Genomic DNA, 23,700 nt, shown 5'->3' with positions numbered 1-23,700 from the left:
TCAGTAACCACTCTAAATGTATGTGTCACGGTTTCCAGTAACTACTCTTCTGCATTAGTTCCTCAGTAACCACTCTAAATGTATGCATCACAATTTTCCAGTAACTACTCTTCTGCATTAGTTCCTCAGTAACCACTCTAAACGTATGTAAATCGTGTCATCGGTAACCACTCTAAATTCACATACCTTAGTTCCTCAGTAACTACTCTACTCATTAATTCTTAATTAGTTCCTCAGTAACTCTAAATATATGTGCCTTAGTTCCTCAGTAACTACTCATTGGCTCCTCATTAGTTCACCATTAGTTCATCAGTAACCACTCTAAATACAGACCCCTTAGTTCCTCAGTAACTACTCTAAAGGTATAGTTTGTGCATTAGTTCATCAGTAACTACTCTACATTTATGTGCCTTAGGTCCTCAGGTTTCCTGCTTTTTCTTCTGCTTGACTTTTCAACATCAGACGTGGGCGAGGTCGGCCCGACCGCTCCTGTGACTCACCTTGCTTTTGCCGTGGCTCCTTCCAGGCGGCCAAACGACAACAGGTCACACGGAGCGGACCCGTGGAGGGGTACAACGGGCCGTTTAGGAGGTGGAAATCTGCGCACGGCCGTCACACTTGAAGCATGCGGTATGCACGCATGCCGCCGGCCCGGAGGCCGCCCCACACTCTCCTCAGCAGATGGACTTCCTTGGAGGTGCAAAAGGCCACAGAGTTTATGGAGCACAAATCCTCTGGGTGTCTGAGGGGGAAGTTGAACACACACACACACTCACACTAACAGATCTTTTCCAAACAGAAGAGTTTGACTGTTGCATGGATGGGCTGCGTGTCACAGATGGCAGCGCTCATGTTGGCCGCAGGACTTCATCTGCTAGGAGGTCTTAGATGACTTGACCTGTTTTCAGCGCTGGAGGAAGGTGTGGGATGGAGAACAGCCTCTCTGACAACGTGCAGCTGCAAAAAAAAAAGGGGGCAGAGCAGAGCTAATTAAAATGTGTGAGCACACTAATGTGAAACACACTTTGCTGGCCAAATCATCACGTCAGATGTTTCTCTTGAAGATGAAGCCAGGAGGAAACGACAAGGAATAAAGGCTCTTCCACATCTAGCTTGACATCTAACCCTGGACAGACGCTTGTGGGTTGGTATGAGATGCTCTCCATCCATCCATCCATTTTCTATGTCGCTTATCCTCCCTAGAGTGGCAGGTATGCTGGAGCCTATCCCAGCTGTCTTCGGGCAAGAGGCGGGGTTCACCCTGGACTGGTGGCCAGCCAATCACAAGGCATCATTCATTCATTCATTCATTCATTCATTTTCTACCGCTTTTCCTCACGAGGGTCGCGGGGGTGCTGGAGCCTATCCCAGCTGTCTTTGGGCGAGAGGCAGGGTATACCCTGGACTGGTCGCCAGCCAATCACAGGGCACATATAGACAAACAACCATTCACACTCAAATTCATACCTATGGACAACTAACCCGATCTCCTGCAATGCTAACCACTCATCAGCTCCAAAATATTTTATTTTGAAAAGGTGATATTAGCTTCCGGTTTCCTTCCCCATTCCCCATATCATCCGGGTTTAAAGAGGGGGGGGGGGGGCAAGCACATCCATCTTCTTTCCCTGGAACTTTCACTATCAGTCATACAACGGCTTTGTCTCCTTGGGGGAAACGGGGCTGCTCGCATATGCACAGCAAAAGAGCGTCGCCTGAGGTAACTAAGGTGTTCTGAGAAATGCTGCAAAGGTTTGACAGACAATACGAATTGCTTGTGAGAAAACTAGACGTCACAAACGCAAATTCTGCAACTTTACAGAGTGAAAGATGACATATTAAAGAAAATATTGCATTATTGGGATATATTATTTATTATTATTATTATTATTGGGCGGCACGGCAGTCAAGTGGTTAGCGCGCAGACCTCACAGCTAGGAGACCAGGGTTTAATTCCACCCTCAGCCATCTCTGTGTGGAGTTTGCGTGGGTTTTCTCCGGGTACTCCGGTTTCCTCCCACATTCCAAAAACATGCTAGGTTAATTGGCGACTCCAAATTGTCCATAGGTATGAATGTGAGTGTGAATGGTTGTTTGTCTATATGTGCCCTGTGATTGGCTGGTCACCAGTCCAGGTTGTACCCCGCCTCTTGCCTGAAGACAGCTGGGATAGACTCCAGCACCCCTGCGACCCTTGTGAGGAAAAAGCGGTAGAAATGAATGATTATTATTATTATTATTAAAGCAGTGGTTTATTTGGTCTCAAAGTGTGTTGACAATAATATCCTTCAGAGTCAATATGTTATGTGAAAATGCACCTGCATTGTTTTGTGAATAATGCTTTGTTTGTCCAGTCGTATTTGTTGATTGTATGTTTCTTAAAAGTAATGTTAAAATCCAGTCTGGTACATCATATTGCATAAGAAAACAATACGCTTCTTGCTGTCACCTGCACCTCGTTAATTCTGCCCTCACCGGGTGTCAGCACACACATTAGCTAATTATTGGTGCTGCGTCTCCATGGAAACAGCAAACAGGGTATCAACAAGCTAGCATGTGTATGTATGGAAGGTAAAACGAAGAGGAAGGTTTCAGCAAGTAAAAAAAAAAATCTTGATGTTTTGAATATTTGATAGCATATATGTGCAGTAGTGGCATGTATGGGGGGCCATCAATGCCATCAATGAGAGTATGTGCACCGTGATACAGAGATGATGTATTTGGGTCATGTTAGTGCAGGATTATTAAAATAACTCAATAAGCATGTTCACACGCACCCTCAGAGCGGATTGCTGACACTCGCTGATGCCACACGGAAAAGTGGAAAAGTCAAAGAAGTATCAGCCAAGAGCGCCTGGAAAATACTACCAGTATCATAACGACATCATAAAGATGTGGAGGTATGACTGAAAATGCCCCCCCCCCCCCCCCCCCCAACACCACCACCCCCGGGCATTTCCTCTTGTGCCACAACAGGAGGAATGAAGCCCTGCGTGAACGACCTTGTTACCACAACACAGGGTGTGTTGTTAGCGCACGAGAGAGGAAACAACCAGAGGGTGGGAGTGGGAGTGGGTGCGGGGATAACCCCAATTCAGAGCGTGACCACTTTAATATGTAGGCCAGCCTTAATGTCATGCGTATGCAAAAAGAAGGCATGGCATGCTGACCGACTCGTGTGTGTGTGTGTGTGTGTGTGTGGTGGGGGGTGGGTTCATAGTTCAACATGCTAGTTGTCTGTGGGAAAGTGTGTGGAATATTGTTGCGCAATTTTAGGTGCACCTGCAGGCCTACGACGAGGACAAACAATTCGATGTGCAATTATTTTTCTTTAAATCTGGTTTTATAGACTGCACAGTGGACGAGTGGTTAGCATGTTGGCCATACAGTCAGGAGATGGGGAAGACCTGGGTTGGAATCTCCGCTTGGGCATCTCTGTGTGGAGTTTACAGTGGGTTTTCTCCGGGTATTCCGATTTCCTCCCACATTCCAAAAACATTCATTCATTCATTTTCTACCGCTTTTTCCTCACGAGGGGGTGCCGGAGCCTATCCCAGCTGTCTTCGGGCGAGAGGCGGGGTACACCCTGGACTGTTGGCCAGCCAATCACAGGACATATATAGACAAACAACCATTCACACTCACATTAATACCTATGGATAATTTGGAGTCGCTAATTAACCTAGCATGTTTTTTTTGGAATGTGGGAGGAAACCGGAGTACCCGGAGAAAACCCACGCATGCACGGGGAGAACATGCAAACTCCACACAGAGATGGCCAAAGGTGGAATTGAACCCTGGTCTCTAGCTGTGAGGTATGCTCGCTAACCACTCGACCGCCGTGCCGCCATTCCAAAAACATGCTAGGTTAATTGTGTCCTCCAAATTGTCCATAGGTATGAATGTGAGTGTGAATGGTTGTTTGTCTATATGTGCCCTGTGATTGGCTGGCCACCAGTCCAGGGTGTACCCCGCCTCTCAGAGCTTTCAATATAATGCAGTGCAACACGACTACACTACCCAGTGTGGTGCAATGCGGGTGTACAGTCACATCAACAGGCAAAGGTGTACCTAATATATTAGTACACTCGCAAAACAGGCATGCCGTGGCGTATTTGCATCGCCATGACAACAGACTTCAGCTAGGAGTGACTGTTGACATTAGACGAGATGAACCCTGCGGTACGTGTCGGCACCCATCAGGGCCCACGGGGGCTCCGAGGCTGTGACATGTAGGCCTGCTGCTGACACACACGCAGGCTTGATGAGGCTGAAGAACATCAGCGTGTCAGTACACTTCCACGCTCCACGCTGGGCTACGAGAGCGAGTGTCAGGCTGGAACATGCCGAGGCTTCATTAATATTCCCAAATATCCTCGCCCAGCAGCAGGTAGCAAGCTGTGCCTGCAGGGTGTGGGTGTGTGTGTGTGTGTGTTTGTGGGTCCATGCGGGGAGCTCCTTCAAAGTACAAGTGGAGAAGAAGTGCTGCTAAGAGGCTGGGAGACCATCTGGAAATCATCTAGAAGGCTAAATATTTAGGTTGAGAATTGAAACGACAATCTAACTGGGATAAATAAAACATATCCCGCCGGAGATCATGCACTATACGTGCACGTTTTTAATACGGAATATACTGTCAATGGACAAGACCATAGAACGTGAACTTGGATATGTTCAAGTCCATCTCTAGTTTATTTCATCTTTGTCACAAACTGATGATGTATAAACTGATATTGACATCAGATGGCGTTTTCTACACAACAAGTATTCCATCATGTAGCATACTGTGCGCACAGCTAGCAAGTAGCGCACTCCCTAGTGCACTCCCTCGGTTCATTCCGCTATAGAACCAACACGCCCAGATGTTGAGACATGCACAGAGCCCGTTTGCTAGCGAGAGAGAGCGATAACAATGGCCTATCCCAGCTGTCTTGGGGCGAGAGGCGGGGTACACCCTGGACTGGTGGCCAGCCAATCACAGGGCACATATAGACAAACAACCATTCACACTCACATTCATACCTATGGACAATTTGGAATGTTTTTTTGGAATGTGGGAGGAAAACCGGAGTATCCGGAGAATACCACGCATGCACAGGGAGAACATGCAAACTCCACACAGAGATGGCTCAGGGTGGAATTGAACTCGGGTCTCCTAGCTCTGAAGTCTGCGCGCTAACCACTCTACCGGTGTGCAGCCCGGAAAATACGGTAATTCATTCATTCATTTTCTACCGCTTATCCTCACGAGGGTCGCGGGGGATGCTGGAGCCTATCCCAGCTGTCTTTGGGGCGAGAGGCGGGGTACACCCTGGACTGGTGGCCAGCCAATCACAGGGCACATATAGACAAACAACCATTCACACTCACATTCATACAATTTTGGACAATTTGGAGTCGCTAATTAACCTAGCATGTTTTTGGAATGTGGGAGGAAACCGGAGTACCCGGAGAAAACCCACGCATGCACGGGGAATTGAACTCGGGTCTCCTAGCTGTGAGTCCTGCATGCTAACCACTTGAGCATTGTGCAGCCGGACTCGTTTTCAGTGCATAGTAATTCTACACTGCGATACAAGCTGTACACTGACTACTCTAAAAGAATCCATGTTTCTTTAGCACATCATTATCCCATGAGAATGCGAGGTTTGCATCTGAAGTGTTACCTGCAGTCCGTGTGTAGTGTCATCACGGTTGACGGGTGCTTGCACAGCCAAAGACGACTCCCGGTGAGTGACAGTCAAGTGCAATTAAGGCAACAACGGCAGCGAGATGGGAGCTTAATGACTGGATGGCGGCTGCCTGCTGCCTCTTCCCAGCGACTCCTAATGAGCAAAAAGCAAGCAATTATCATACCATTTCATCTCAGGACACATGCTGGGGGGAATCAGAAAAAATGCCTCGCTAGGTGCCAGGAGCTATTCATTGACGTCTAGCTTTGGGTATTTATTATAGTGTGATATATAGCGGATATATAGTGGATTTGTGGATGACATTTAGGCAGCTGCACCATTGTGTGCACATTATATGCGCATATCCACGCTCACACGTAAATCAACATGGAACATGAGCATCACTGCACCTGCACTGGCTTTCTTTGCCACTCAAATGGCACACACAAATAATCTTAGATTCTCACAAGAATAGGAAGAATCAAGACGCTTTCTGTTCCTTACTGAGGCAGGCATGCGTATTTCTAAGCAAAGTGTTTACAGATGGGGGTGGGGGGGTTACGTGATGTTTTTCCCTGTGGTGTGCATTGTGTGACTCCTCGGGCATCTCCGCCACAAATTGTACAAATAATCCTCGACGTCATGTTCCCGTGCCACTTAACATTTCCCATACGTATCGCTTTACAAAGCACTGGTATGGCAGCGAAGCAGCAGAGGTGTGGGGGCGTGTCATGACCTGGGTGGGAGGGGGGGGGGGGGTTGTGGAAGGAAGTCCCACTGAGGCACACGGGGCTAGTTCATGTTGCAATGATAATCCAAAGTCAGCCAATGAGGGCTGATATCCCGTCCATCCATCCATCCATTTTCTATGCCACTTATCCACACTAGGGTCACAGGGTATGCTAGAACCTTAATTGTCAAAAAATTACAACTTTTTGTTGTTTTTTTTATTTCTGATCTTCCCATTTTTGCTTTTTTTTCAAGTTTTCTTAAATAATAATAATTTCAGACTGTGCAACAGACCAATAAAAAAAAAGCAGTGGGCTGCAAACGGCCCCCGAGCTGCACTTTGGACACCATTCATTCATTCATTCATTTTCGACCGCTTTTCCTCACAAGGGTCGCGGGGGGTGCTAGAGCCTATCCCAGCTGTCTTTCGGGTCAGAGGCAGGGTAGACTGGTGGCTAGCCAATCACAGGGCACATATAGACAAACAACCATTCACACTCACATTCATACCTATGGACAATTTGGAGTCGCCAATTAACCTAGCATGTTTTTGGAATGTGGGAGGAAACCGGAAAACCCACACATGCACGGGGAGAACATGCAAAGGGTGGAATTGAACCCAGGTCTCCTAGCTGTGAGGTCTGCGCGCTAACCACACGACCACCGTGCAGCCTAGAAAAGTCATAAAGTCAATTTTAAAAGTGAAAAAGGAACATTCTGACTTTGTCGTCATGAAGTTCACATACCGGTATGACTTTATTATCATAAAATTGGGACATTTTCAAAGCTTTATAAAAATAATCGTATTAAATATGAATTAATAACGGCAGCAAAGGTTAGAAATTCTTATGTCTGGCTGGAAGTTGCCTCACTGGTTGGGTAGAAAAGAGAAAGACAATCCATGACACGAGGGAAAAAGTGGAAAAGAAAGACCGGCTTCCACTCGCATTTCAGCCCAGCAGGTGGGCAGGGTTATGGCGATGGGATTCGGGCAAAGGTGCGCTGGTTTCTTTCCGCCACAGACCAGCGAGGGAGGTGAGAGGTTGGACTCCGCCCCGGACGTTTCCTTGGAGAGCAGCGCTCGGGTGCGGGCCGATCTCACCGGCAGATGACTGACGTCTGGCCGTCCGTCAAAGCGTGACCCGGGGCGTGCTTTTAATGAGATCCATTCCACGTGACAGGCGCCACCTCTCCCTGGGCCGTCTGATGCCAGTCAGGTTGCTGTCCACATGTGTTGTTGCTTTGGAGCGTGTCTTTGGCCTCCAGACCCCCTGGAAAACTCCCTATGGAAAATGAGCTATTGCCTTGCTCACCGTTCCTTACTAAGGAGGATGATCCAATAAATGACTTCCTTAAATTAAAACGGATACTTTTCACTAAGCTGTCTTTGGACGAGAGGCGGGGTACACCCTGGACTGGTGGCCAGCCAATCACAGCGCACATATAGACAAACAACCATTCACACTCACATTCATACCTATGGACAATTTGGAGTCGCTAATTAACCTAGCATGTTTTTGGAATGTGGAAACCGGAATCCGGAGAAAACCCACGCATGCACGGGGAAACTCCACACAGAGATGGCCTTGGATGGAATTGAACTTGGGTCTCCTCGCTGTGAGCCCTGCACGCTAACCACTCGACCCCCGTGCATCCCGCTAACCGCTAATACTAGGTGAATTTATTGGACCTGAACAACCTACGTATGTACAGTCGTCCCTCATTTATCACGGATTATGATTGGGTCCTCACCGTAATAAATTTCTGTGACATGGGATTCAATTATTAGAGCCCTCTAGACATGAAATAACACCCCTATAGTCACCTTTACATTACAGAATATGTAATCAGAGAAAATAAGCCATCTTAGACATGAGTAAGATCAGGGAGACTCAAGTGTTAGCATTGACAGCGTCTTTCTTGCGGTAGCTATTGCCTCAATATAACAATTTAAGGTCACAGACACCGAGATACGAGTGTAAAATACCCGTCTACCGCCTCTACGCTACGCTTGTGGTTCCGGAGAGACTCACGATGCACTTTATAAACAAGCGGAGAACACATGAAGTGAACAATCACACAGGAGCTACTGTCTGCCACTCTCTACATTGCTAACCTGCTGCTAGCACTCAGCTAACAGTGAGATGATGTCAGATACGCGTCCCAGGCCCCGGTTCTTAAAGTCACACTGGTACTCATATCACATCTTTTCAATGTCTTATGATTCTATTTTCCTTCATTGAGCCATTTTCTTGCTTGAAAATGCTTAATTCCCACCACGAATATGTACAATTTGTTCAAATATGCATTTTTTTATACCAATACCAGGAAATGGCCTCCTGGCATAGAAAGTTGTTAACAGTTGAGTGTTGGTGGGAGTGTGTACTCTACTGAATGCTATCCTAGTTCCTGTTTAAAATCCACAGCATGTGATGACGGCTATAGCACAAACAAACCAAAGATGCTGATCATCTACTTTGTGCAACAAAGCGAGGGAAAATCCAGTCCGCGTCTGTGGTGGGGTGGGGGGGCCAGAGTATCTATTTAACAGTTCAATCTGTTAAGCTGGCTACACCGCACCAGTCACGGCCTGGGCTAACATCCAGCACGCATCCTGAACAAAACCGCCATAGCATCCAAGATTTGGCTGTGTTGCCTGGACCGGATGGTTTGCATCAGAAACGGAGCCGAGGGCTCGTGCAACCCCCCTGTCACGCATCTTTAGAAGTCTTCCAAATAAAGGAGACTCTTGTAGAAACAATCGGACACACTAACAGATGAAGGGGATTCTGGGTTTTTTGCTATTGCGCAAGAAAACCCTCACCTACCCTTACCTCAACATTTTATTGTTGATTTCCCAAAATTTTTAGTCCAGTGGTTAGATCATCTCCCGCTCGGTCTATGGAGGTCAGTAGGAGCTCAGTAGGACTTCAGCTTCATGCTGAAGGATACTTCAACATAGATAGTTTGGTTGATCAAGTCCCGACATCGATGTGTACCAAACATGCGGACCAAGAACACTTAAAGGATGGGTCTTGGTCCACTTCCAAATGAACTCTGCGGTGGTTCGGTTGATTTGAACCAATCCATCAAGTCCTTACGTGACGTATACGTTTCTATTCTTTCATTTCTGGTCTGCATCATTTTCTACCGCTTTTCCTCACGAGGGTCGCAGGGGGTGCTGGAGCCTATCCCAGCTGTCTTCGGGCGAGAGGCGGGGTACACCCTGGACTGGTGGCCAGCCAATCACAGGGCACATATAGACAAACAACCATTCACACTCACATTCATACCTATGGACAATTTGGAGTCGCTAATTAACCTAGCATGTTTTTGGAATGTGGGAGGAAACCGGAGTACCCGGAGAAAACCCATGCATGCACGTGGAGAACATGCAAACTCCACACAGAGATGGCCGAGGGTGGAATCGAACCCTGGTCTCCTAGCTGTGAGGTCTGTGCGGTAACCACTCGACCACCGTGCCGCCCCAGATTGGACTTCATTCATTTTCTACTGCTTTTACTCACATTCATACCTATGGACAATTTGCAGTCGCTAATTAACCTAGCATGTTTTTGGAATGTGGGAGGAAACCGGAATAGCCGGAGAAAACCCACGCATGCACGGGGAGAACATGCAAACTCCACACAGAGATGGCCGAGGGTGGAATTGAACCCTGGTCTCCTAGCTGTGAGGTCTGTGCGCTAACCACTCGACCGCCGTGCCGCCCCAGATTGGACTTGACATATTTAATCTATCCCGTGTAGTCTGTAGTGGTCTTGCGAGGTTAACAGACCCCGGCGACCAACCATAAACTTGTCAACATGTGAGGCCGTAATGCTTGTAATAGGATAGCCGCAACATTTTTTTTTTAACTGCACCATCTTAACAAGTGACCATGTTGTGGTCAATTTAATGCCACCGTTGGCCGTCTCTACAGAAGCGACAGAAGAGGACATACTGTACTGAATATTTGCCAAACATGCGGAAAAATGCTTTGTTTTCTCATGTTGGGAAGAGGGGGGGGGGGGTGGGAACAGACGGCGATAAGGCTAAAGAACTGATGAAGGGATTGATGGAGGACAGTTGTGACACACTTCAAAAAAAAAAACTTAATTCAATTGACAACTAAGCCACTAAGCGAGAGACACTGGGAATGCTGGGAATGGTGGGAACAGATGTCCGAGTAGATTTGAGTGTCTTTCCCGCCAGCTTTCCTGTGTAACGAACATTATTTATGTAACGTTGAATGTTTTCTGTTTTTTGTCACATCTTAGCATCGCCTGTACGACGAAAAGCCGCATGACGACCATCTCTGGATGCTCGTCATGTGTGCGTCAAGATGGATCTGATTACTTTTCATGTGATTTATTTGTGCGCCTGGCAGTAGATTAGGAGTCTGGGCAGGAGGCGGTAATTGTAGAAAATAACCGTGAGGTCATGCAGAGAGAGAAACGTGTCAGAGAGCCAATCAGCTGGAGAAAAGTCAGGTTTGTGTTAGCGCTTTTATTGTGGACGTGCTATTGCCTTTTCTTCTGTTGTCGTGCATGCTCAGTTTTCTCTGTCTGTCTCGCACACACACACACACACACACACACACACACACACACACACACACACACACACACACGCACAGTTATATCTCTCCTATGTCATTTTACATTCCGGAGCCACCTGTTTCACAGCCTCATCACGGCAAGTGATGACAGGAGGATGAGATGAAGGGGAGGGACGGAGAGGGTGAAGGACAAGATAGACTTTGTGGTCCCGTCCAGTTGCATTTTTATTTGGGAAAAAAAAAGGGATATGGATCATTACACTTCCAGGAAAACAACATGAAACTCTGTCAAACAGGGGTGGCCAAAATGCGGCCCGGGGGCCACATACATTCTAAGTATTTCAACTTTTAACATACAAACTGGCAACATGACTTGCAAGTCGGATGTCTTTAGTAAAAAAAAAAATAATAAAGCAGGGGTGGCCAAACTACGGCCCGGGGGCCACATGCGTCCCACTAAGTGTTTGAATCCGGCCCACCAGTTTCTAAATATTTCAACTTTTAACATACAAACTGGCAACATGACTTGCAAGTCGGATGTCTTATTTAGTAAAAAAAATAAATAAAGCAGGGGTGGCCAAACTACGGCCCGGGGGCCACATGTGGCCCACAAAGCGTTTGAATCCGGCCCACCAGTTGCCAGTTTCTAAGTATTTCAACTTTTAACATACAAACTGGCAACATGACTTGCAAGTCGGATGTCTAATTTTGTAAAAAAAATAATAAAGCAGGGGTGGCCAAACTGTGGCCCGGGGGCCACATGCGGCCCACCAAGCGTTTGAATCCGGCCCGCCAGTTGCCAGTTTCTAAATATTTCAACTTTTAACATACAAACTGGCAACATGACTTGTAAGTCGGATGTCTTATTTAGTAAAAAAATAAAGTAGGGGTGGCCAAACTACGGCCCGGGGGCCACATGCGGCCCACTAAGCGTTTGAATCCGGCCCGCCAGTTGCCAGTTTCTGAGTATTTCAACTTTTAACATACAAACTGGCAACATGACTTCCAAATCGGATATCTGTGTGGTGTGTCCCATGACGTGCATTCTTAGCTACCTCTTTTTACCTCTTTTTATATCTTTAGAACACACAGAAACAAGACCAGTGTGTGTTCATGTTTCACATAAGGATTTCTATTCACTTTAGCGTCAACACGTGTCCACATAAGAGAAGAGTCGTATACAGTAAAGTAAAGTAACCCCTTCCTGTCCAACCAGCCCAGTTTAAACAAAAAGCAAAGCCATTTCCTCCCTCTGTCTTCAGTCAGGAACCTGCGGTCCAACGCTCAAGAAGAATGACACTGACAGACCGCTGCCTCGGGAGGCCCCACATCAACACGGCTGCATGGGAACAGTGTGAGGCATCATGGCACCTTCAAGCAACAAAGTCATGCACCGCTGTTATTGCTCCAGGAATGTGTAGTAATAAGCATCTCTCTTTTTCTTTAAAAAAAAAAAAAAAGCACCCAGATATAACATGAAACACCGTCTTCCTGTTTTGATCAGGATGGAGAAAATCCAGCAGACGAGCCGAAGGAGGGATCAGACCCTGTGGAGCCTGTTAGGAAAGGCTTTAATTCATAACCAAGTCATCCCGACACAGCTGCCATCCTCCCTGAGCTCACAGGCAGGAGACATGTGAAGCAGATTCAAAGAGACAAACTTGTGTCATTACAAAAAAAAAAAAGGAAAAAAAGAAAGGGGGGAAAGGCAGCTGTCCCATTTTTAACTATGCAAAGCTCCAGCTGAGTCATAGCCAGCGTCGGTGACAAAAGAGCAAATAGGAGCAGAAACACGACAATCTGACAGCGAAGGCGCATGCACAAAGAGCACCTCCTGTCTAGGGAGCGTCTCTAAAATGTTTTTCTGCATGGAAACCTTTTCTATGATCTCTGGAAAGCGACCTATACACGGTCTACACTCTGCAGGGGGCGGGCCAGGGATACCTAAAATACCTACAAGTATATTTTCACCAGGATACCAGGACTTTCAAGTATGTTAGAACAGTAAAAAAGTAGATTTTGTTTATGGAATAATGGTGAAAATTGATCAGAATAATAATAGTAATAAGGTTTTCGCCTTAAAAGCAGTGCTTCTCAATAATTTCCTGTCATTCCCCCCTAAAGGGGCAGAATTTTTTTTGCCCCCCCATCCCGATTTGAAGTACTAGACCAGGGGTCGGCAACCTTTACTATCAAAAGAGCCATTTTACCCCCTCACTCACTAAAGAAAAACATAAAACTGCAAAACATAGTTTAAAAACAATATCGTCTAAACTTTCGAAAGCTTGACTCGTTCTTAATTTGAACAAGTTTTAACAACACAATACAACAAATAGAAGTGCAGTGTGCATGTGTTATCCAAGCCACCTCATAGAATAATGACAGTATCATCTTGGTTAAACCTCAATACCTGACGCCTGAAGAAATGTGCAGCGACATCCAGAGCAAATTGCAAGTCTCCAAGGATTTTGATTGACTGCCAGATTTGGAGGAATGTTGGGGTATCAAAGTAGTTCAGAGGAGAAACGGCAGAGTTGATCAAGTAGTCTTGCTAGTATAGGGTCTCACAGAAAGTCAGATTTTTTTCAAAGATGCATATTTTCCCCATTCGGGTGTTAAAGAAATACTTGAGCATTGTGAAGGGAGCCACAACAAAGAGGCTGAAGAGCCACATGCGGCTCTGGAGCCGTGGGTTGCTCACCCCTGTACTAGACAAACTAGACAATATTTTCTAATTTATCTGTACTGTACAGGCTGAACTTGAAACTGAAATGCAACAAAATGAAGATCATATGAGCGTATTGCATGTTGAGTACAGTAAACCTCGGATATATCGGACTCGGATATATCGGAAATTTGCTCACAACGGACAGATAAAAAAGAACCGATTATTCTGTAATGCATTTCCAATAAAAATTCATTGCATATATCAAATTTTTTCGCCTATTTCGGACAAAATCTCCAGTCCCGTTCCAATGCATTTCCATTAAATTTCGCTCGCATATATCGGATGGCCGCATCGTGGCGCTCCGATTCGCCGAATCGTGACAGGCCGCTATACGACGTCATTTGCAGCGTTTGCAGCGTTGCCTGCGCGTCCAGGTACATTGGAAACATAGTCAAGGAAGTGCCTTTTTATAACGGATAAAATCCGATTTACGCATATACCGGATATAAATCCGATATATGCGTAAAACGGACATTTTCCGGTATACGCATATAACGGATTTCGCTTATATCGGACAAAACCAGTGGGAACAATTGAATCCCATATATCCGAGGTTTACTGTACTATAAATGTGTATATGTTGGTAGGTCTGCATTAAAATGAACGCCTCTCGTGCTCTACCTGACAGTCCCCCGCGGCCCCGACCCACTATTTGAGAAACCCTGCAGTAAAGGCCCATTCTTATCCACAATTCTTATTCTAATTCTTTTTTGGCCGCACTAAAGATTTAAAACCAGGTCGCACAAGGCGGCTAACATGTAGCATTATTTTAATTTTTTCTAAAACTAAAACTAGACTAAAAGCTGTCTGTCAAATAATTCTGGACTAAAACTATCACATTTAGTGAGTAAAATGTGACTAAAACAAAAGTCATTTTCAGCTAGAAATAAATGGCTACCAAAAACAACACTGCCCTTTCTCAACAATATCCGATTTTATGACTTTGGTTGGACTATTTTACACTAAATAGCTGGCAGCAAAAAGTAACGAGCAACATAATAGTGTCATGGCCTTGGGCTGCATGAATCCTGCCAGCACGGTGGGATCTGCGGTTCGCTGAGCGAAAACATGAGTGTTTGAGATGACGAGCATTAAACAATGGAAGCACTGTAGATTTGTACAGGCAGGTTGCTTGACACCTTAATCTGCTTGCTGCAGCTTGCTTCACTTAGAAGACACACACACACACACACACACACACACTAGCAGCCACGTAGCCACACCGCTGATACACACAGGGGAGCGGTGCCACCCCTGCAAGGGTGGGACCCGAGTATAGGATATTAGAGCAGTTACTTCCTAAATTCTGGGATAAAAAGTTATAATTGTGAGATAATTATGAGATTAATTATTAATTATGAGCTAAAAAGTCAAAGATATGATATAAAAAGTCATAATTAAGGACAAGCGGCATAGAAAGTAAATGAATGAAATTCATAATTATTCATAAAAAGTCGAAATTGTGAGCTAAAAGGTCATAATTGTGACATAAAAAGTTGAAATTCAGGGATAAAAAGTTATAATTGTGACACAATTATGAGATTAAAAAGTCAAAGATATGATATAAAAAGTCATAAATAACGACAAGCGGCATAGAAAGTAAATGAATGAATGAAATTCATAATTATGAGCTAAAAAGTCGAAATTATGAGCTAAAAGGTCATAATTATGACATAAAAAGTTGAAATGCAGGGATAAAAATTTATAATTGTGACACAATTATGAGATTAAAAAGTCAAAGATATGATATAAAAAGTCATAATTAAGGACAAGCGGCATAGAAAGTCAATGAATGAATGAAATTCATAATTATGAGCTAAAAAGTCAAAAGTGTGAGCTAAAAGGTCCTAATTGTGACATAAAAAGTTGAAATTCAGGGATAAAAAGTTATAATTGTGACACAATTATGAGATTAAAAAGTCAAAGATATGATATAAAAAGTCATAATTAAGGACAAGCGGCATAGAAAGTAAATGAATGAATGAAAGTCATAATTATGAGCTAAAAAGTGGAAATTGTGAGCTAAAAGGTCATAATTGTGACAAAAAAGTTGAAATTCAGGGATAAAAAGTTATAATTGTGACACAATTATGAGATTAAAAAGTCAAAAATATGATATAAAAAGTCATAATTAAGGACAAACGGCATAGAAAGTAAATGAATGAATGAAAGTCATAATTATGAGCTAAAAAGTGGAAATTGTGAGCTAAAAGGTCATAATTGTGACAAAAAAGTTGAAATTCAGGGATAAAAAGTTATAATTGTGACACAATTATGAGATTAAAAAGTCAAAAATATGATATAAAAAGTCATAATTAAGGACAAACGGCATAGAAAGTAAATGAATGAATGAAAGTCATAATTATGAGCTAAAAAGTGGAAATTGTGAGCTAAAAGGTCATAATTGTGACATGGAAAGTTGAAATTCAAGGATAAAAAGTTATAATTGTGACACAATTATGAGATTAAAAAGTCAAAGATATGATATAAAAAGTCATAATTAAGGACAATTTGAAATACTAGACAAACTAGACAATATTTCCTCATTTATTTATAGTGTACAGGCTGAACTTGAAACTGAAATGCAACAAAATGGAGATCATACGAGCGTATTGCATGTTGAGTACTATAAATTTGTATATGTTGGTAGGTCTGCTGCAGCTTGCTTCACTTAGAAGACACACACACACACACGCACACACACACACGCACACACACACACTAGACCCCTGCAAGGGTGGGACCCGAGTATAGGATATTAATGGTAATGGTAATGGTTTAATTTAATTTGAACATGCATCAGATTACAATTGAGTGCATCCCATAATCAGTTCACAGTTCCACATGTCCAAAAGGAGTAGGAAGAAGCACAGCTTATTAAATCCGACCCCTCCATCTGGTACTTTTACAATCAGTAACTGTTACATTTGTTCACTTCCTGCTTTCCATAATACAGTTTAAGTTTTTTTTGTTTTTTTTTAATAATTTTTTTAATAATTAGAGCAGGTACTTCCTAAATCAGGAAATCACGGCTTCTACCTCTGACTCTTACAGTGGATGGACTGAAGCTTTGTGACACCTTCCATACAATGGCTTCACTAAAGATTGAAACTATAGAAAATGGTGTCCAAACGAGCTCTTCTAGGGATAAACAAACTTGCCTCAACGTATGATATGACATTGTGAAGAATGATGCCGTATTTAGAACGTTTCCCGCATTTCTGAGTTGCTAAAAGTAAAGTTTTCCGATTCAGACCCCCCCCCCCCCACACACACACTCTGTCAGTCGTAGGATTACTCAGAAAAGTGCAGTGTTATCGTTTTCCCATTTAAATGCAAATGAGCGAGCTGCCTTCATCGTCAAAGCACTGCGGAAACAGTGTGAATATTTCACATCTTATCACAGCAAAAAGGTAACAGCGCTCCCGCCGAGGTGGAGGGGAGGAGTGCATCTTCCCTCATTAATTTTCTACACCGTGAGTTAAAAAGTCACATCATGCCGTCCGCTGTCCGAGGATACCGAGGTGTCACCTGAAGAGCACTTCATTGCTTCCTCATAATCGCGTGTGTTCGAGAAAGTCAGCGCTGAATGAACGGAATCCCTCCTTTCTTGACATTAGCACCCTTGTGCGACCATCAGATCTGGCGAGATTAAAACATGACGATCATGCATGAATTAATTAATCACAGAAAAAATGAAAACAAACGCCACAACTGCCATTTTTGCGCGTCTGTTTTCTTCGTTTCCCGCCTCCAACCAGTTACTCTGTGCATTGATTTTAGCACCTTGGCGTGTTTGTTCCATTTCCTTTTGGCAGTCACACATTCTCTTTGTCTGGGTGGGTGGAGGCGGGGCCGCTAGCATACACACAGAGTGCAGAGTGTATACCCTTGTAGGGAGCAATGCAAGGTAACGTAGCGTAACGTATTGTCATGTTATTTCAGGCACGGCGGTCGAGTGGTTAGCGCGCAGACCTCACAGCTAGGAGGACCAGGGTTCGATTCCACCCTGTGTGGAGTTTGCATGTTCTCGCCGTGCATGCGTGGGTTTTCTCCGGGTACTCCGGTTTCCTCCCACATTCCAAAAACATGCTAGGTTAATTGGCGACTCCAAATTGTCCATAGGTATGAATGTGAGTGTGAATGGTTGTTTGGCTATATGTGCCCCGCCTCTCGCTCGAAGACAGCTGGGATAGGCTCCAGCACCCCCGCGACCCTCGTGAGGAAAAAGCGGTAGAAAATGAATGAATGAATATGTTGCCCACTCCATATCGATTGCAGCCTGGTCATCCTGGAAACGAGAATTCCAGGAATTCAGGGAATTCCGTCTTTACGGTTCCGACATTATCTTTGAAATTTGCTGCAGCGCTGGAAGGCAAAGTGACGGAAAAGCATGAGGGACTTTAGTAAAGGCAGGCGCTCCTCAAAGCCAGGATCCAATAATTGCTTTCCTCTTGTCTCACGCAAGTGACAGATGGTGAGGCCACCAGAGGACCCAAGATGGGAATAATATTTTTGATGAAAAATAATATATAGCGGGGGGGGGGGGGAACATGCAGCTGTTGGCAAGGAGAGAAAGGAGTGGCATGGATGGCGGCGCAGGAATGATACTTGGAACTGTGAAGTTTGGGAGGGAGAATGGATCGTCTGTGATGTATTCCTGCTAAATGTGGAGCGAGTGGAGCGGAGTGGAGTGGAGTTACAGTTGCATGTGTGAAACTTGCTATTTGTTTGGGTGATGGGACCACCCTTCAAACGCACACACGCCCACCTGCATGTGTTCTGCTCTGGCGCTTGGCGTGCAAGCATCATGATGACTTTTCAAGACTCCAAGAAAGAGAGAATATATCAATATCTTCTCTTCCGCTGCGCTGTGCATGCGTGTGATTGTGTAACAGAACCATTTGCTGCAATCAGGGGAAATCTAACTGGTTTAATGGCAAACATGATGCACCGCTTTTTTTTCCTCCCTTTTCTGCTATGAGCATCAAAGGAAGTGCTCAATAACCAAATCACTACCACGCATCCGCCAGTCCTGGGTGTACACCGCGTCTCACCCGAAGTCAGCTGGGATAGGCTCCAGCCTACCCCCGCGACCCTGGTGGGGATGGACCACCATGCATACCGAAATATAACCAAAAAAATCCTTTACTGTACGGTGTAAAGGTTTTAGACCATTTTTATGACAATATATCTTGTCCAGGAGCAATACTATTAACTATAAGATATGAAATTATCAAATAAAAAGTAAAAATTGTAAAATGAAAAGTCATAATTACAGACAAGCGGCATAGAAAGTGAATGAATGAATGAAAGTCATAATTATGAGCTAAAAGGTCATAATTATGACATAAAAAGTTGAAATTCTGGGATAAAAAGTTATAATTGTGAGATAATTATGAGATTAATTATTAATTATGGGATTAAAAAGTCAAAGATATTATATAAAAGTCATAATTAAGGACATGCCGCATAGATCATGAATGAATGAATGAATGAAAGTCATAATTATGAGATAAAAGGTCATAATTGTGACATAGAAAGTTGAATTTCTGGGATAAAAAGTTATAATTGTGAGATAATTATGATATAAAAAGTCATAATTAAGTACATGCGGCATAGAAAGTGAATGAATGAATGAAAGTCATAATTATGAGAAAAAAGTGGAAATTATGAGATAAAAACTCAATAGTTAAACAATAATTACGAGGAATGTCTGATAATTATCGGCCTGATATCAGCATAAAAATGCGATATTGGTTGATATCGGTATCGAATTTTCCCGATCATGACAACCGATATTAAGAAAATGCTGTTTACAAAACATGTGTTTATTCCGCCAGAGGAGATACATATGTCGTGTTACACATCTCAGTATCGGCTGATATCGGAAATTGAAAGCTGGACAATATCGGCATATCAGTTTTCGGGAAAAAAAGCCAATATCAGACATCCCTAATAACTCCGAGATAAAAAGTCAAAATCATGAGCTAAAAAGTCATAATTTGGAATTAAGAAAGTCATAAAGACTAGCGGCATAGAAAGTGAATTAATGACTGAATGTCAGAATTATGAAACAAAACGTCAAAATTACCAGTTACGTCATCATTTTGAGATAAAAAGTCAACATTATAAGTCAGAACAGGTGCATCACATGACTCTTTTTTACCTGTTTTGATATCTTTAGAACGCACAGAATAGAGAAAGACGTGTATTCCTGTTTTTACATAAAGATTGATGGATGAAAAAGTCTACTTTTCCTGTCAAGCTCTTCTATTCGTCTTATTTTCCACAGATGTGCGCCCCCCCCCCCCCCCCTTCCCATCAGTGGTTGTAGGTTTAAACGGGCTCTCCTGTAAAATCATTATATTGTTCCGTGCTTTTTTTATTAAAGTATCACTGCAGGCTACAAACAATACAAACCTTTCATCACGGCGAACGCTTGAAACCCAAGCTACTGTACAGAACATTTGTGGAATAATAATCATGCGTCCGGGGCGTCAGCTGCATTGTACGCTGACGGGCTGAGAAGCAAAATAAGCCAGTGTGATCAGGGGAGGGATGGAGTGAGATTAAAAGATTTAAGGCTCCATTTGTTCGTGAATGTCTTAGGCCAGAGCCAGTGGTACTCAGTTAGGCTAGCCAGGCGTCGGAGGAAATCAACCTCATCCGCATCTGGACAATGTCCGCTCCTTACAGCATCACGTAAGGTCACCATTGACTACGTACATTTGTAATAAAGATGTTGGCTGCGTTGTGTTGAAACGTGAGAATATTCCATGAGTCAAATGATTGCAAGAACACAAGCTCCCACGAGCCCCGTGTTAAATGGCTGTTTATCCTACAATGAAGTCAGCGTAGGAATATTTGTATTGGAAAAGCTTATTGTTTGAAACGCTGCATGGAACGCTGAAATACCCCGTGTGCCTTCGCTCGCCGTACCTTTACCGCCATCCATCTTGCACTTGGCATAGCTAATCGCTGATGACGGAGACAAAATGCAGAGGGAAATTAAAACAAATGACTTTTAGCCTCTGGTTTGGTGACGGCCTTCCATTTCAACACTCTGCCACCTTGTGGAGCCTACGGCATAATGACGAATTATACACACACACGGAGGTTGCATTTCAGCAGCTTCCCACGCTTTATTGGGCAGTCTGAGGCCACGTCTATGTGAGCGTGGCTTATATATTCTTCCAATATATTTGAGTAAAAACATGTAAAAACACACCACACTATTAATTGTTGTTTTTCTGCCTTTTCTGGACTTTCTTCGAGTTTATGATGGGTTAAAATTAAGGCCGCATGATCATTATCAGGCTGATACAATGGAATTAGCATCGTTCATTTGTTCCAGACTGTAACCCAAACAGATGCTCACCAAATCAATTGCCATAAGGAATCATGGAAATCTAATTCATCCGTTCCAGACACCCACAAATGTAACATCAGACACGTTTTTATAGTTTTATAATTATAGTCTAAATGCATATAAATACATATTAATGATGAATGAACGAGATAAATGAGTATTTAAGCTTACTTTTGCCTTCAATGAAAACATGAGTCTTGATGTGAGTGTTCAACCGTCAACATTAGAGACATCTAGACATGAAATAGCACCCCTATAGTCACCTTTACATTTGTATTCCCCAATATAGTATAGGTATAAACAGAGAAAATAAGACAATTCCACATAAATAAGATAATAGAGATTGTTTTTTTCCTGTGGTGGCTATTTTCTCCTCAATGTATTGTAATGGCGGCTTTAAACTGCTTTACACTCGCATTACTCAATACAGTAGATAAGAGTAAATACGCCATTTAAGATGTAAAGACAACTTCTGCACGTTTTCTATGGGGGACCTTAGTTCCAGGCGGACAGGAAGTGCGGTCGGAGGTTGAGTGTAGTTTTTGTTGAGTTATTATGTTGTTATTTTTCAAATGTTCTGTCGACACCTAGTGGCCAACGTAGAATACTACATTCACAAGTAGAATGTTTCTTCTGCCTTGTATTTGTACTCTACTTCATTTAGCCAATTTTATTATTGAAAATACTTCATTTAGGCCAATAACAAGTACAATTTGCTTAAATATGCATTTTAAAAACTAATAATAGACCGTATTCAACCACAAAAGAAGACATGATGGATCCTTACCTCATTAGTTCCACTTGAATGATTCAATTTGCCTGCACTCCGTTGCTGTTGCCGTTGCTGCCTCATTTCTTATATTCTATATTAATTTTTGTTCAGCAAGGGCGTTTATTACTTCTCTCCTGTCGATATTGGCCATCTTTCAACAATTTTCCACTTTGACTTCCTTGTAGTTCACTTTATTCAACGTTCTCGCTGGCTGATAAACATATCTTTAGGTACCACAGCGCCACCTGTCGCTTTGGCGTGCACTTGACAATCTGCACTCGGATGTGGGCGGGGTTTTTGACAACTCATGAATGGTACAACAATACTTAATCAAAATGGCCGTTCAGTGTTGACGTATACTCAGCAAACCACAATAATAGACAGTTCAGATACAATAAAACACAACGCTGTGTTGTTGTATATTTAATTTGGGGGCGTTTGCGGTTGCTAAGGTAGGTTCCCTCCGCCCCATGGGTGTGTCCAGGCCGCAGGGAGGGTGGTCCAGTGTCCTCTATCCACCTGCAACACGCCGCTTCCCCGGCACTTGAGCGTCGGAAGCTCCTCGTTGCGTCTCACACTCCCCTGGATCAACTCCTCTTCTTGGCATCCTCCCCGTGGAAAAGTACACAACTATTACCGGCAATTTGGAGAAGACAACAACTTGATTTGAATCAATCCCAGCTTTTGTTTGGCTCCGGAATTACCGCGGGGAGAATCTGTGGAGGACACAAGCCGGGCTCCTGACTGTGTGCGCGGGCATAGACGCTCCGAGGAACCCCCTCCTGCCTTCCTGCCTTCCTGGATGGTTTTAAATGTTTCCTTCTATTGCAGTTTGTTGTGGATCCAACTGAAAGGTAACAGGACAAGAGTAAGTGGCTTTTATACATGTGCCCTCATGAATTATTGCCTTTGAGAGGCAGATGCGCCTTTAAATCAGCAGAAGACGGTCTGCCCATGCTGAGTATTCCTTGCACGCCACACCATAAATTATCTTTATATTACAAAGTTGACTCATTTACTTTGTCAGGGAACCCCTTTGATATTTATTCTAAGCAACAGGCTGTTTTTTTTTTAAACTTAAGATGGCTGGTCTAAGAATAAAGGGGTATAGTATGAGCACAATTGACACTAATAATTAATTATAATAAAGACCACTGGGTTAGTTATTGGACTGTTTGCTAATAGTAGTGGTTTTATTTATGTCAGATATGCAACATCACAAAGTTACACTTGCTGTTTTCCACATGTCGGAAAAGGAGTGGGTAGAAGAAGAGCTCAAGTCCCTGCAGTTATTGATGTTCACTTCCTGTCTTAATGAATATGACTATATGAGCATTATAAATATGACATTTAGGACGTGTCACAATTTGTCACTTCTACGAAAAGTACCATGAATGATATACAGTAAACCTCGGATATATCGGACTTGGATATATCGGAAATTTGAAAAAGAACCAATTTTTCTGTAATGCATTTCCAATAAAAATTAATTGCATATATCGGATTTTTTTATAACGGATTTCGCCTATTTCGGACAAAATCTCCAGTCCCGTTCCAATGCATTTCCATTAAATTTCCCTCACATATATCGGATGGCCGCATCGTGGCGCTCCAATTCGCTGAATCGTGACAGGCCGCTATACGACGTCATTTGCAGCGTTTGCAGCGTTGCCTGCGCGTCCAGGTACATTGGAAACATAGTCAAGGAAGTGCCTTTTTATAACGGATAAAATCCGATTTACGCATATACCGGATATAAATCCGATATATGCGTAAAACGGACATTTTCCGGTATACGCATATAACGGATTTCGCTTATATCGGACAAAACCAGTGGGAACAATTGAATCCGATATATCCGAGGTTTAC

General features: G+C 43.5%; 1 protein-coding gene and 1 long non-coding RNA gene across 4 annotated transcripts in view; one reads left to right on the top strand and one right to left on the bottom strand.

The window, feature by feature from the left end:
- Nucleotides 1-509: 509 nt before the first annotated feature.
- Nucleotides 510-22,800, bottom strand: LOC131129774 (uncharacterized). Its single transcript, XR_009129889.1, has 3 exons — nt 21,847-22,800; nt 5,667-5,825; nt 510-957 (listed from the first exon to the last, which is right to left on the bottom strand). It is a non-coding gene; the product is annotated as an uncharacterized LOC131129774 (long non-coding RNA).
- sema3fa (sema domain, immunoglobulin domain (Ig), short basic domain, secreted, (semaphorin) 3Fa) overlaps nt 22,177-23,700 on the top strand; it is a 62,207-nt gene continuing 60,683 nt past the window's right edge. For 2 of the 3 annotated variants that reach the window (XM_058073515.1, XM_058073506.1), the window contains exon 1: nt 22,177-22,699. In XM_058073515.1, the coding sequence (XP_057929498.1) occupies nt 22,634-22,699 (66 nt within the window). In that variant the 5' untranslated portion in view covers nt 22,177-22,633. The remainder of the gene's footprint in view (nt 22,700-23,700) is intronic. The other variant, XM_058073522.1, reaches the window with a different exon arrangement.

The sequence above is a fragment of the Doryrhamphus excisus genome, chromosome 1 (genome assembly GCF_030265055.1).
Source record: "Doryrhamphus excisus isolate RoL2022-K1 chromosome 1, RoL_Dexc_1.0, whole genome shotgun sequence".
In the NCBI taxonomy this organism is placed as follows: Eukaryota; Metazoa; Chordata; class Actinopteri; order Syngnathiformes; family Syngnathidae; genus Doryrhamphus; species Doryrhamphus excisus.
Note: the sequence above shows the minus strand (reverse complement) of the source record. Positions and strands in the feature narration are given on the sequence as shown.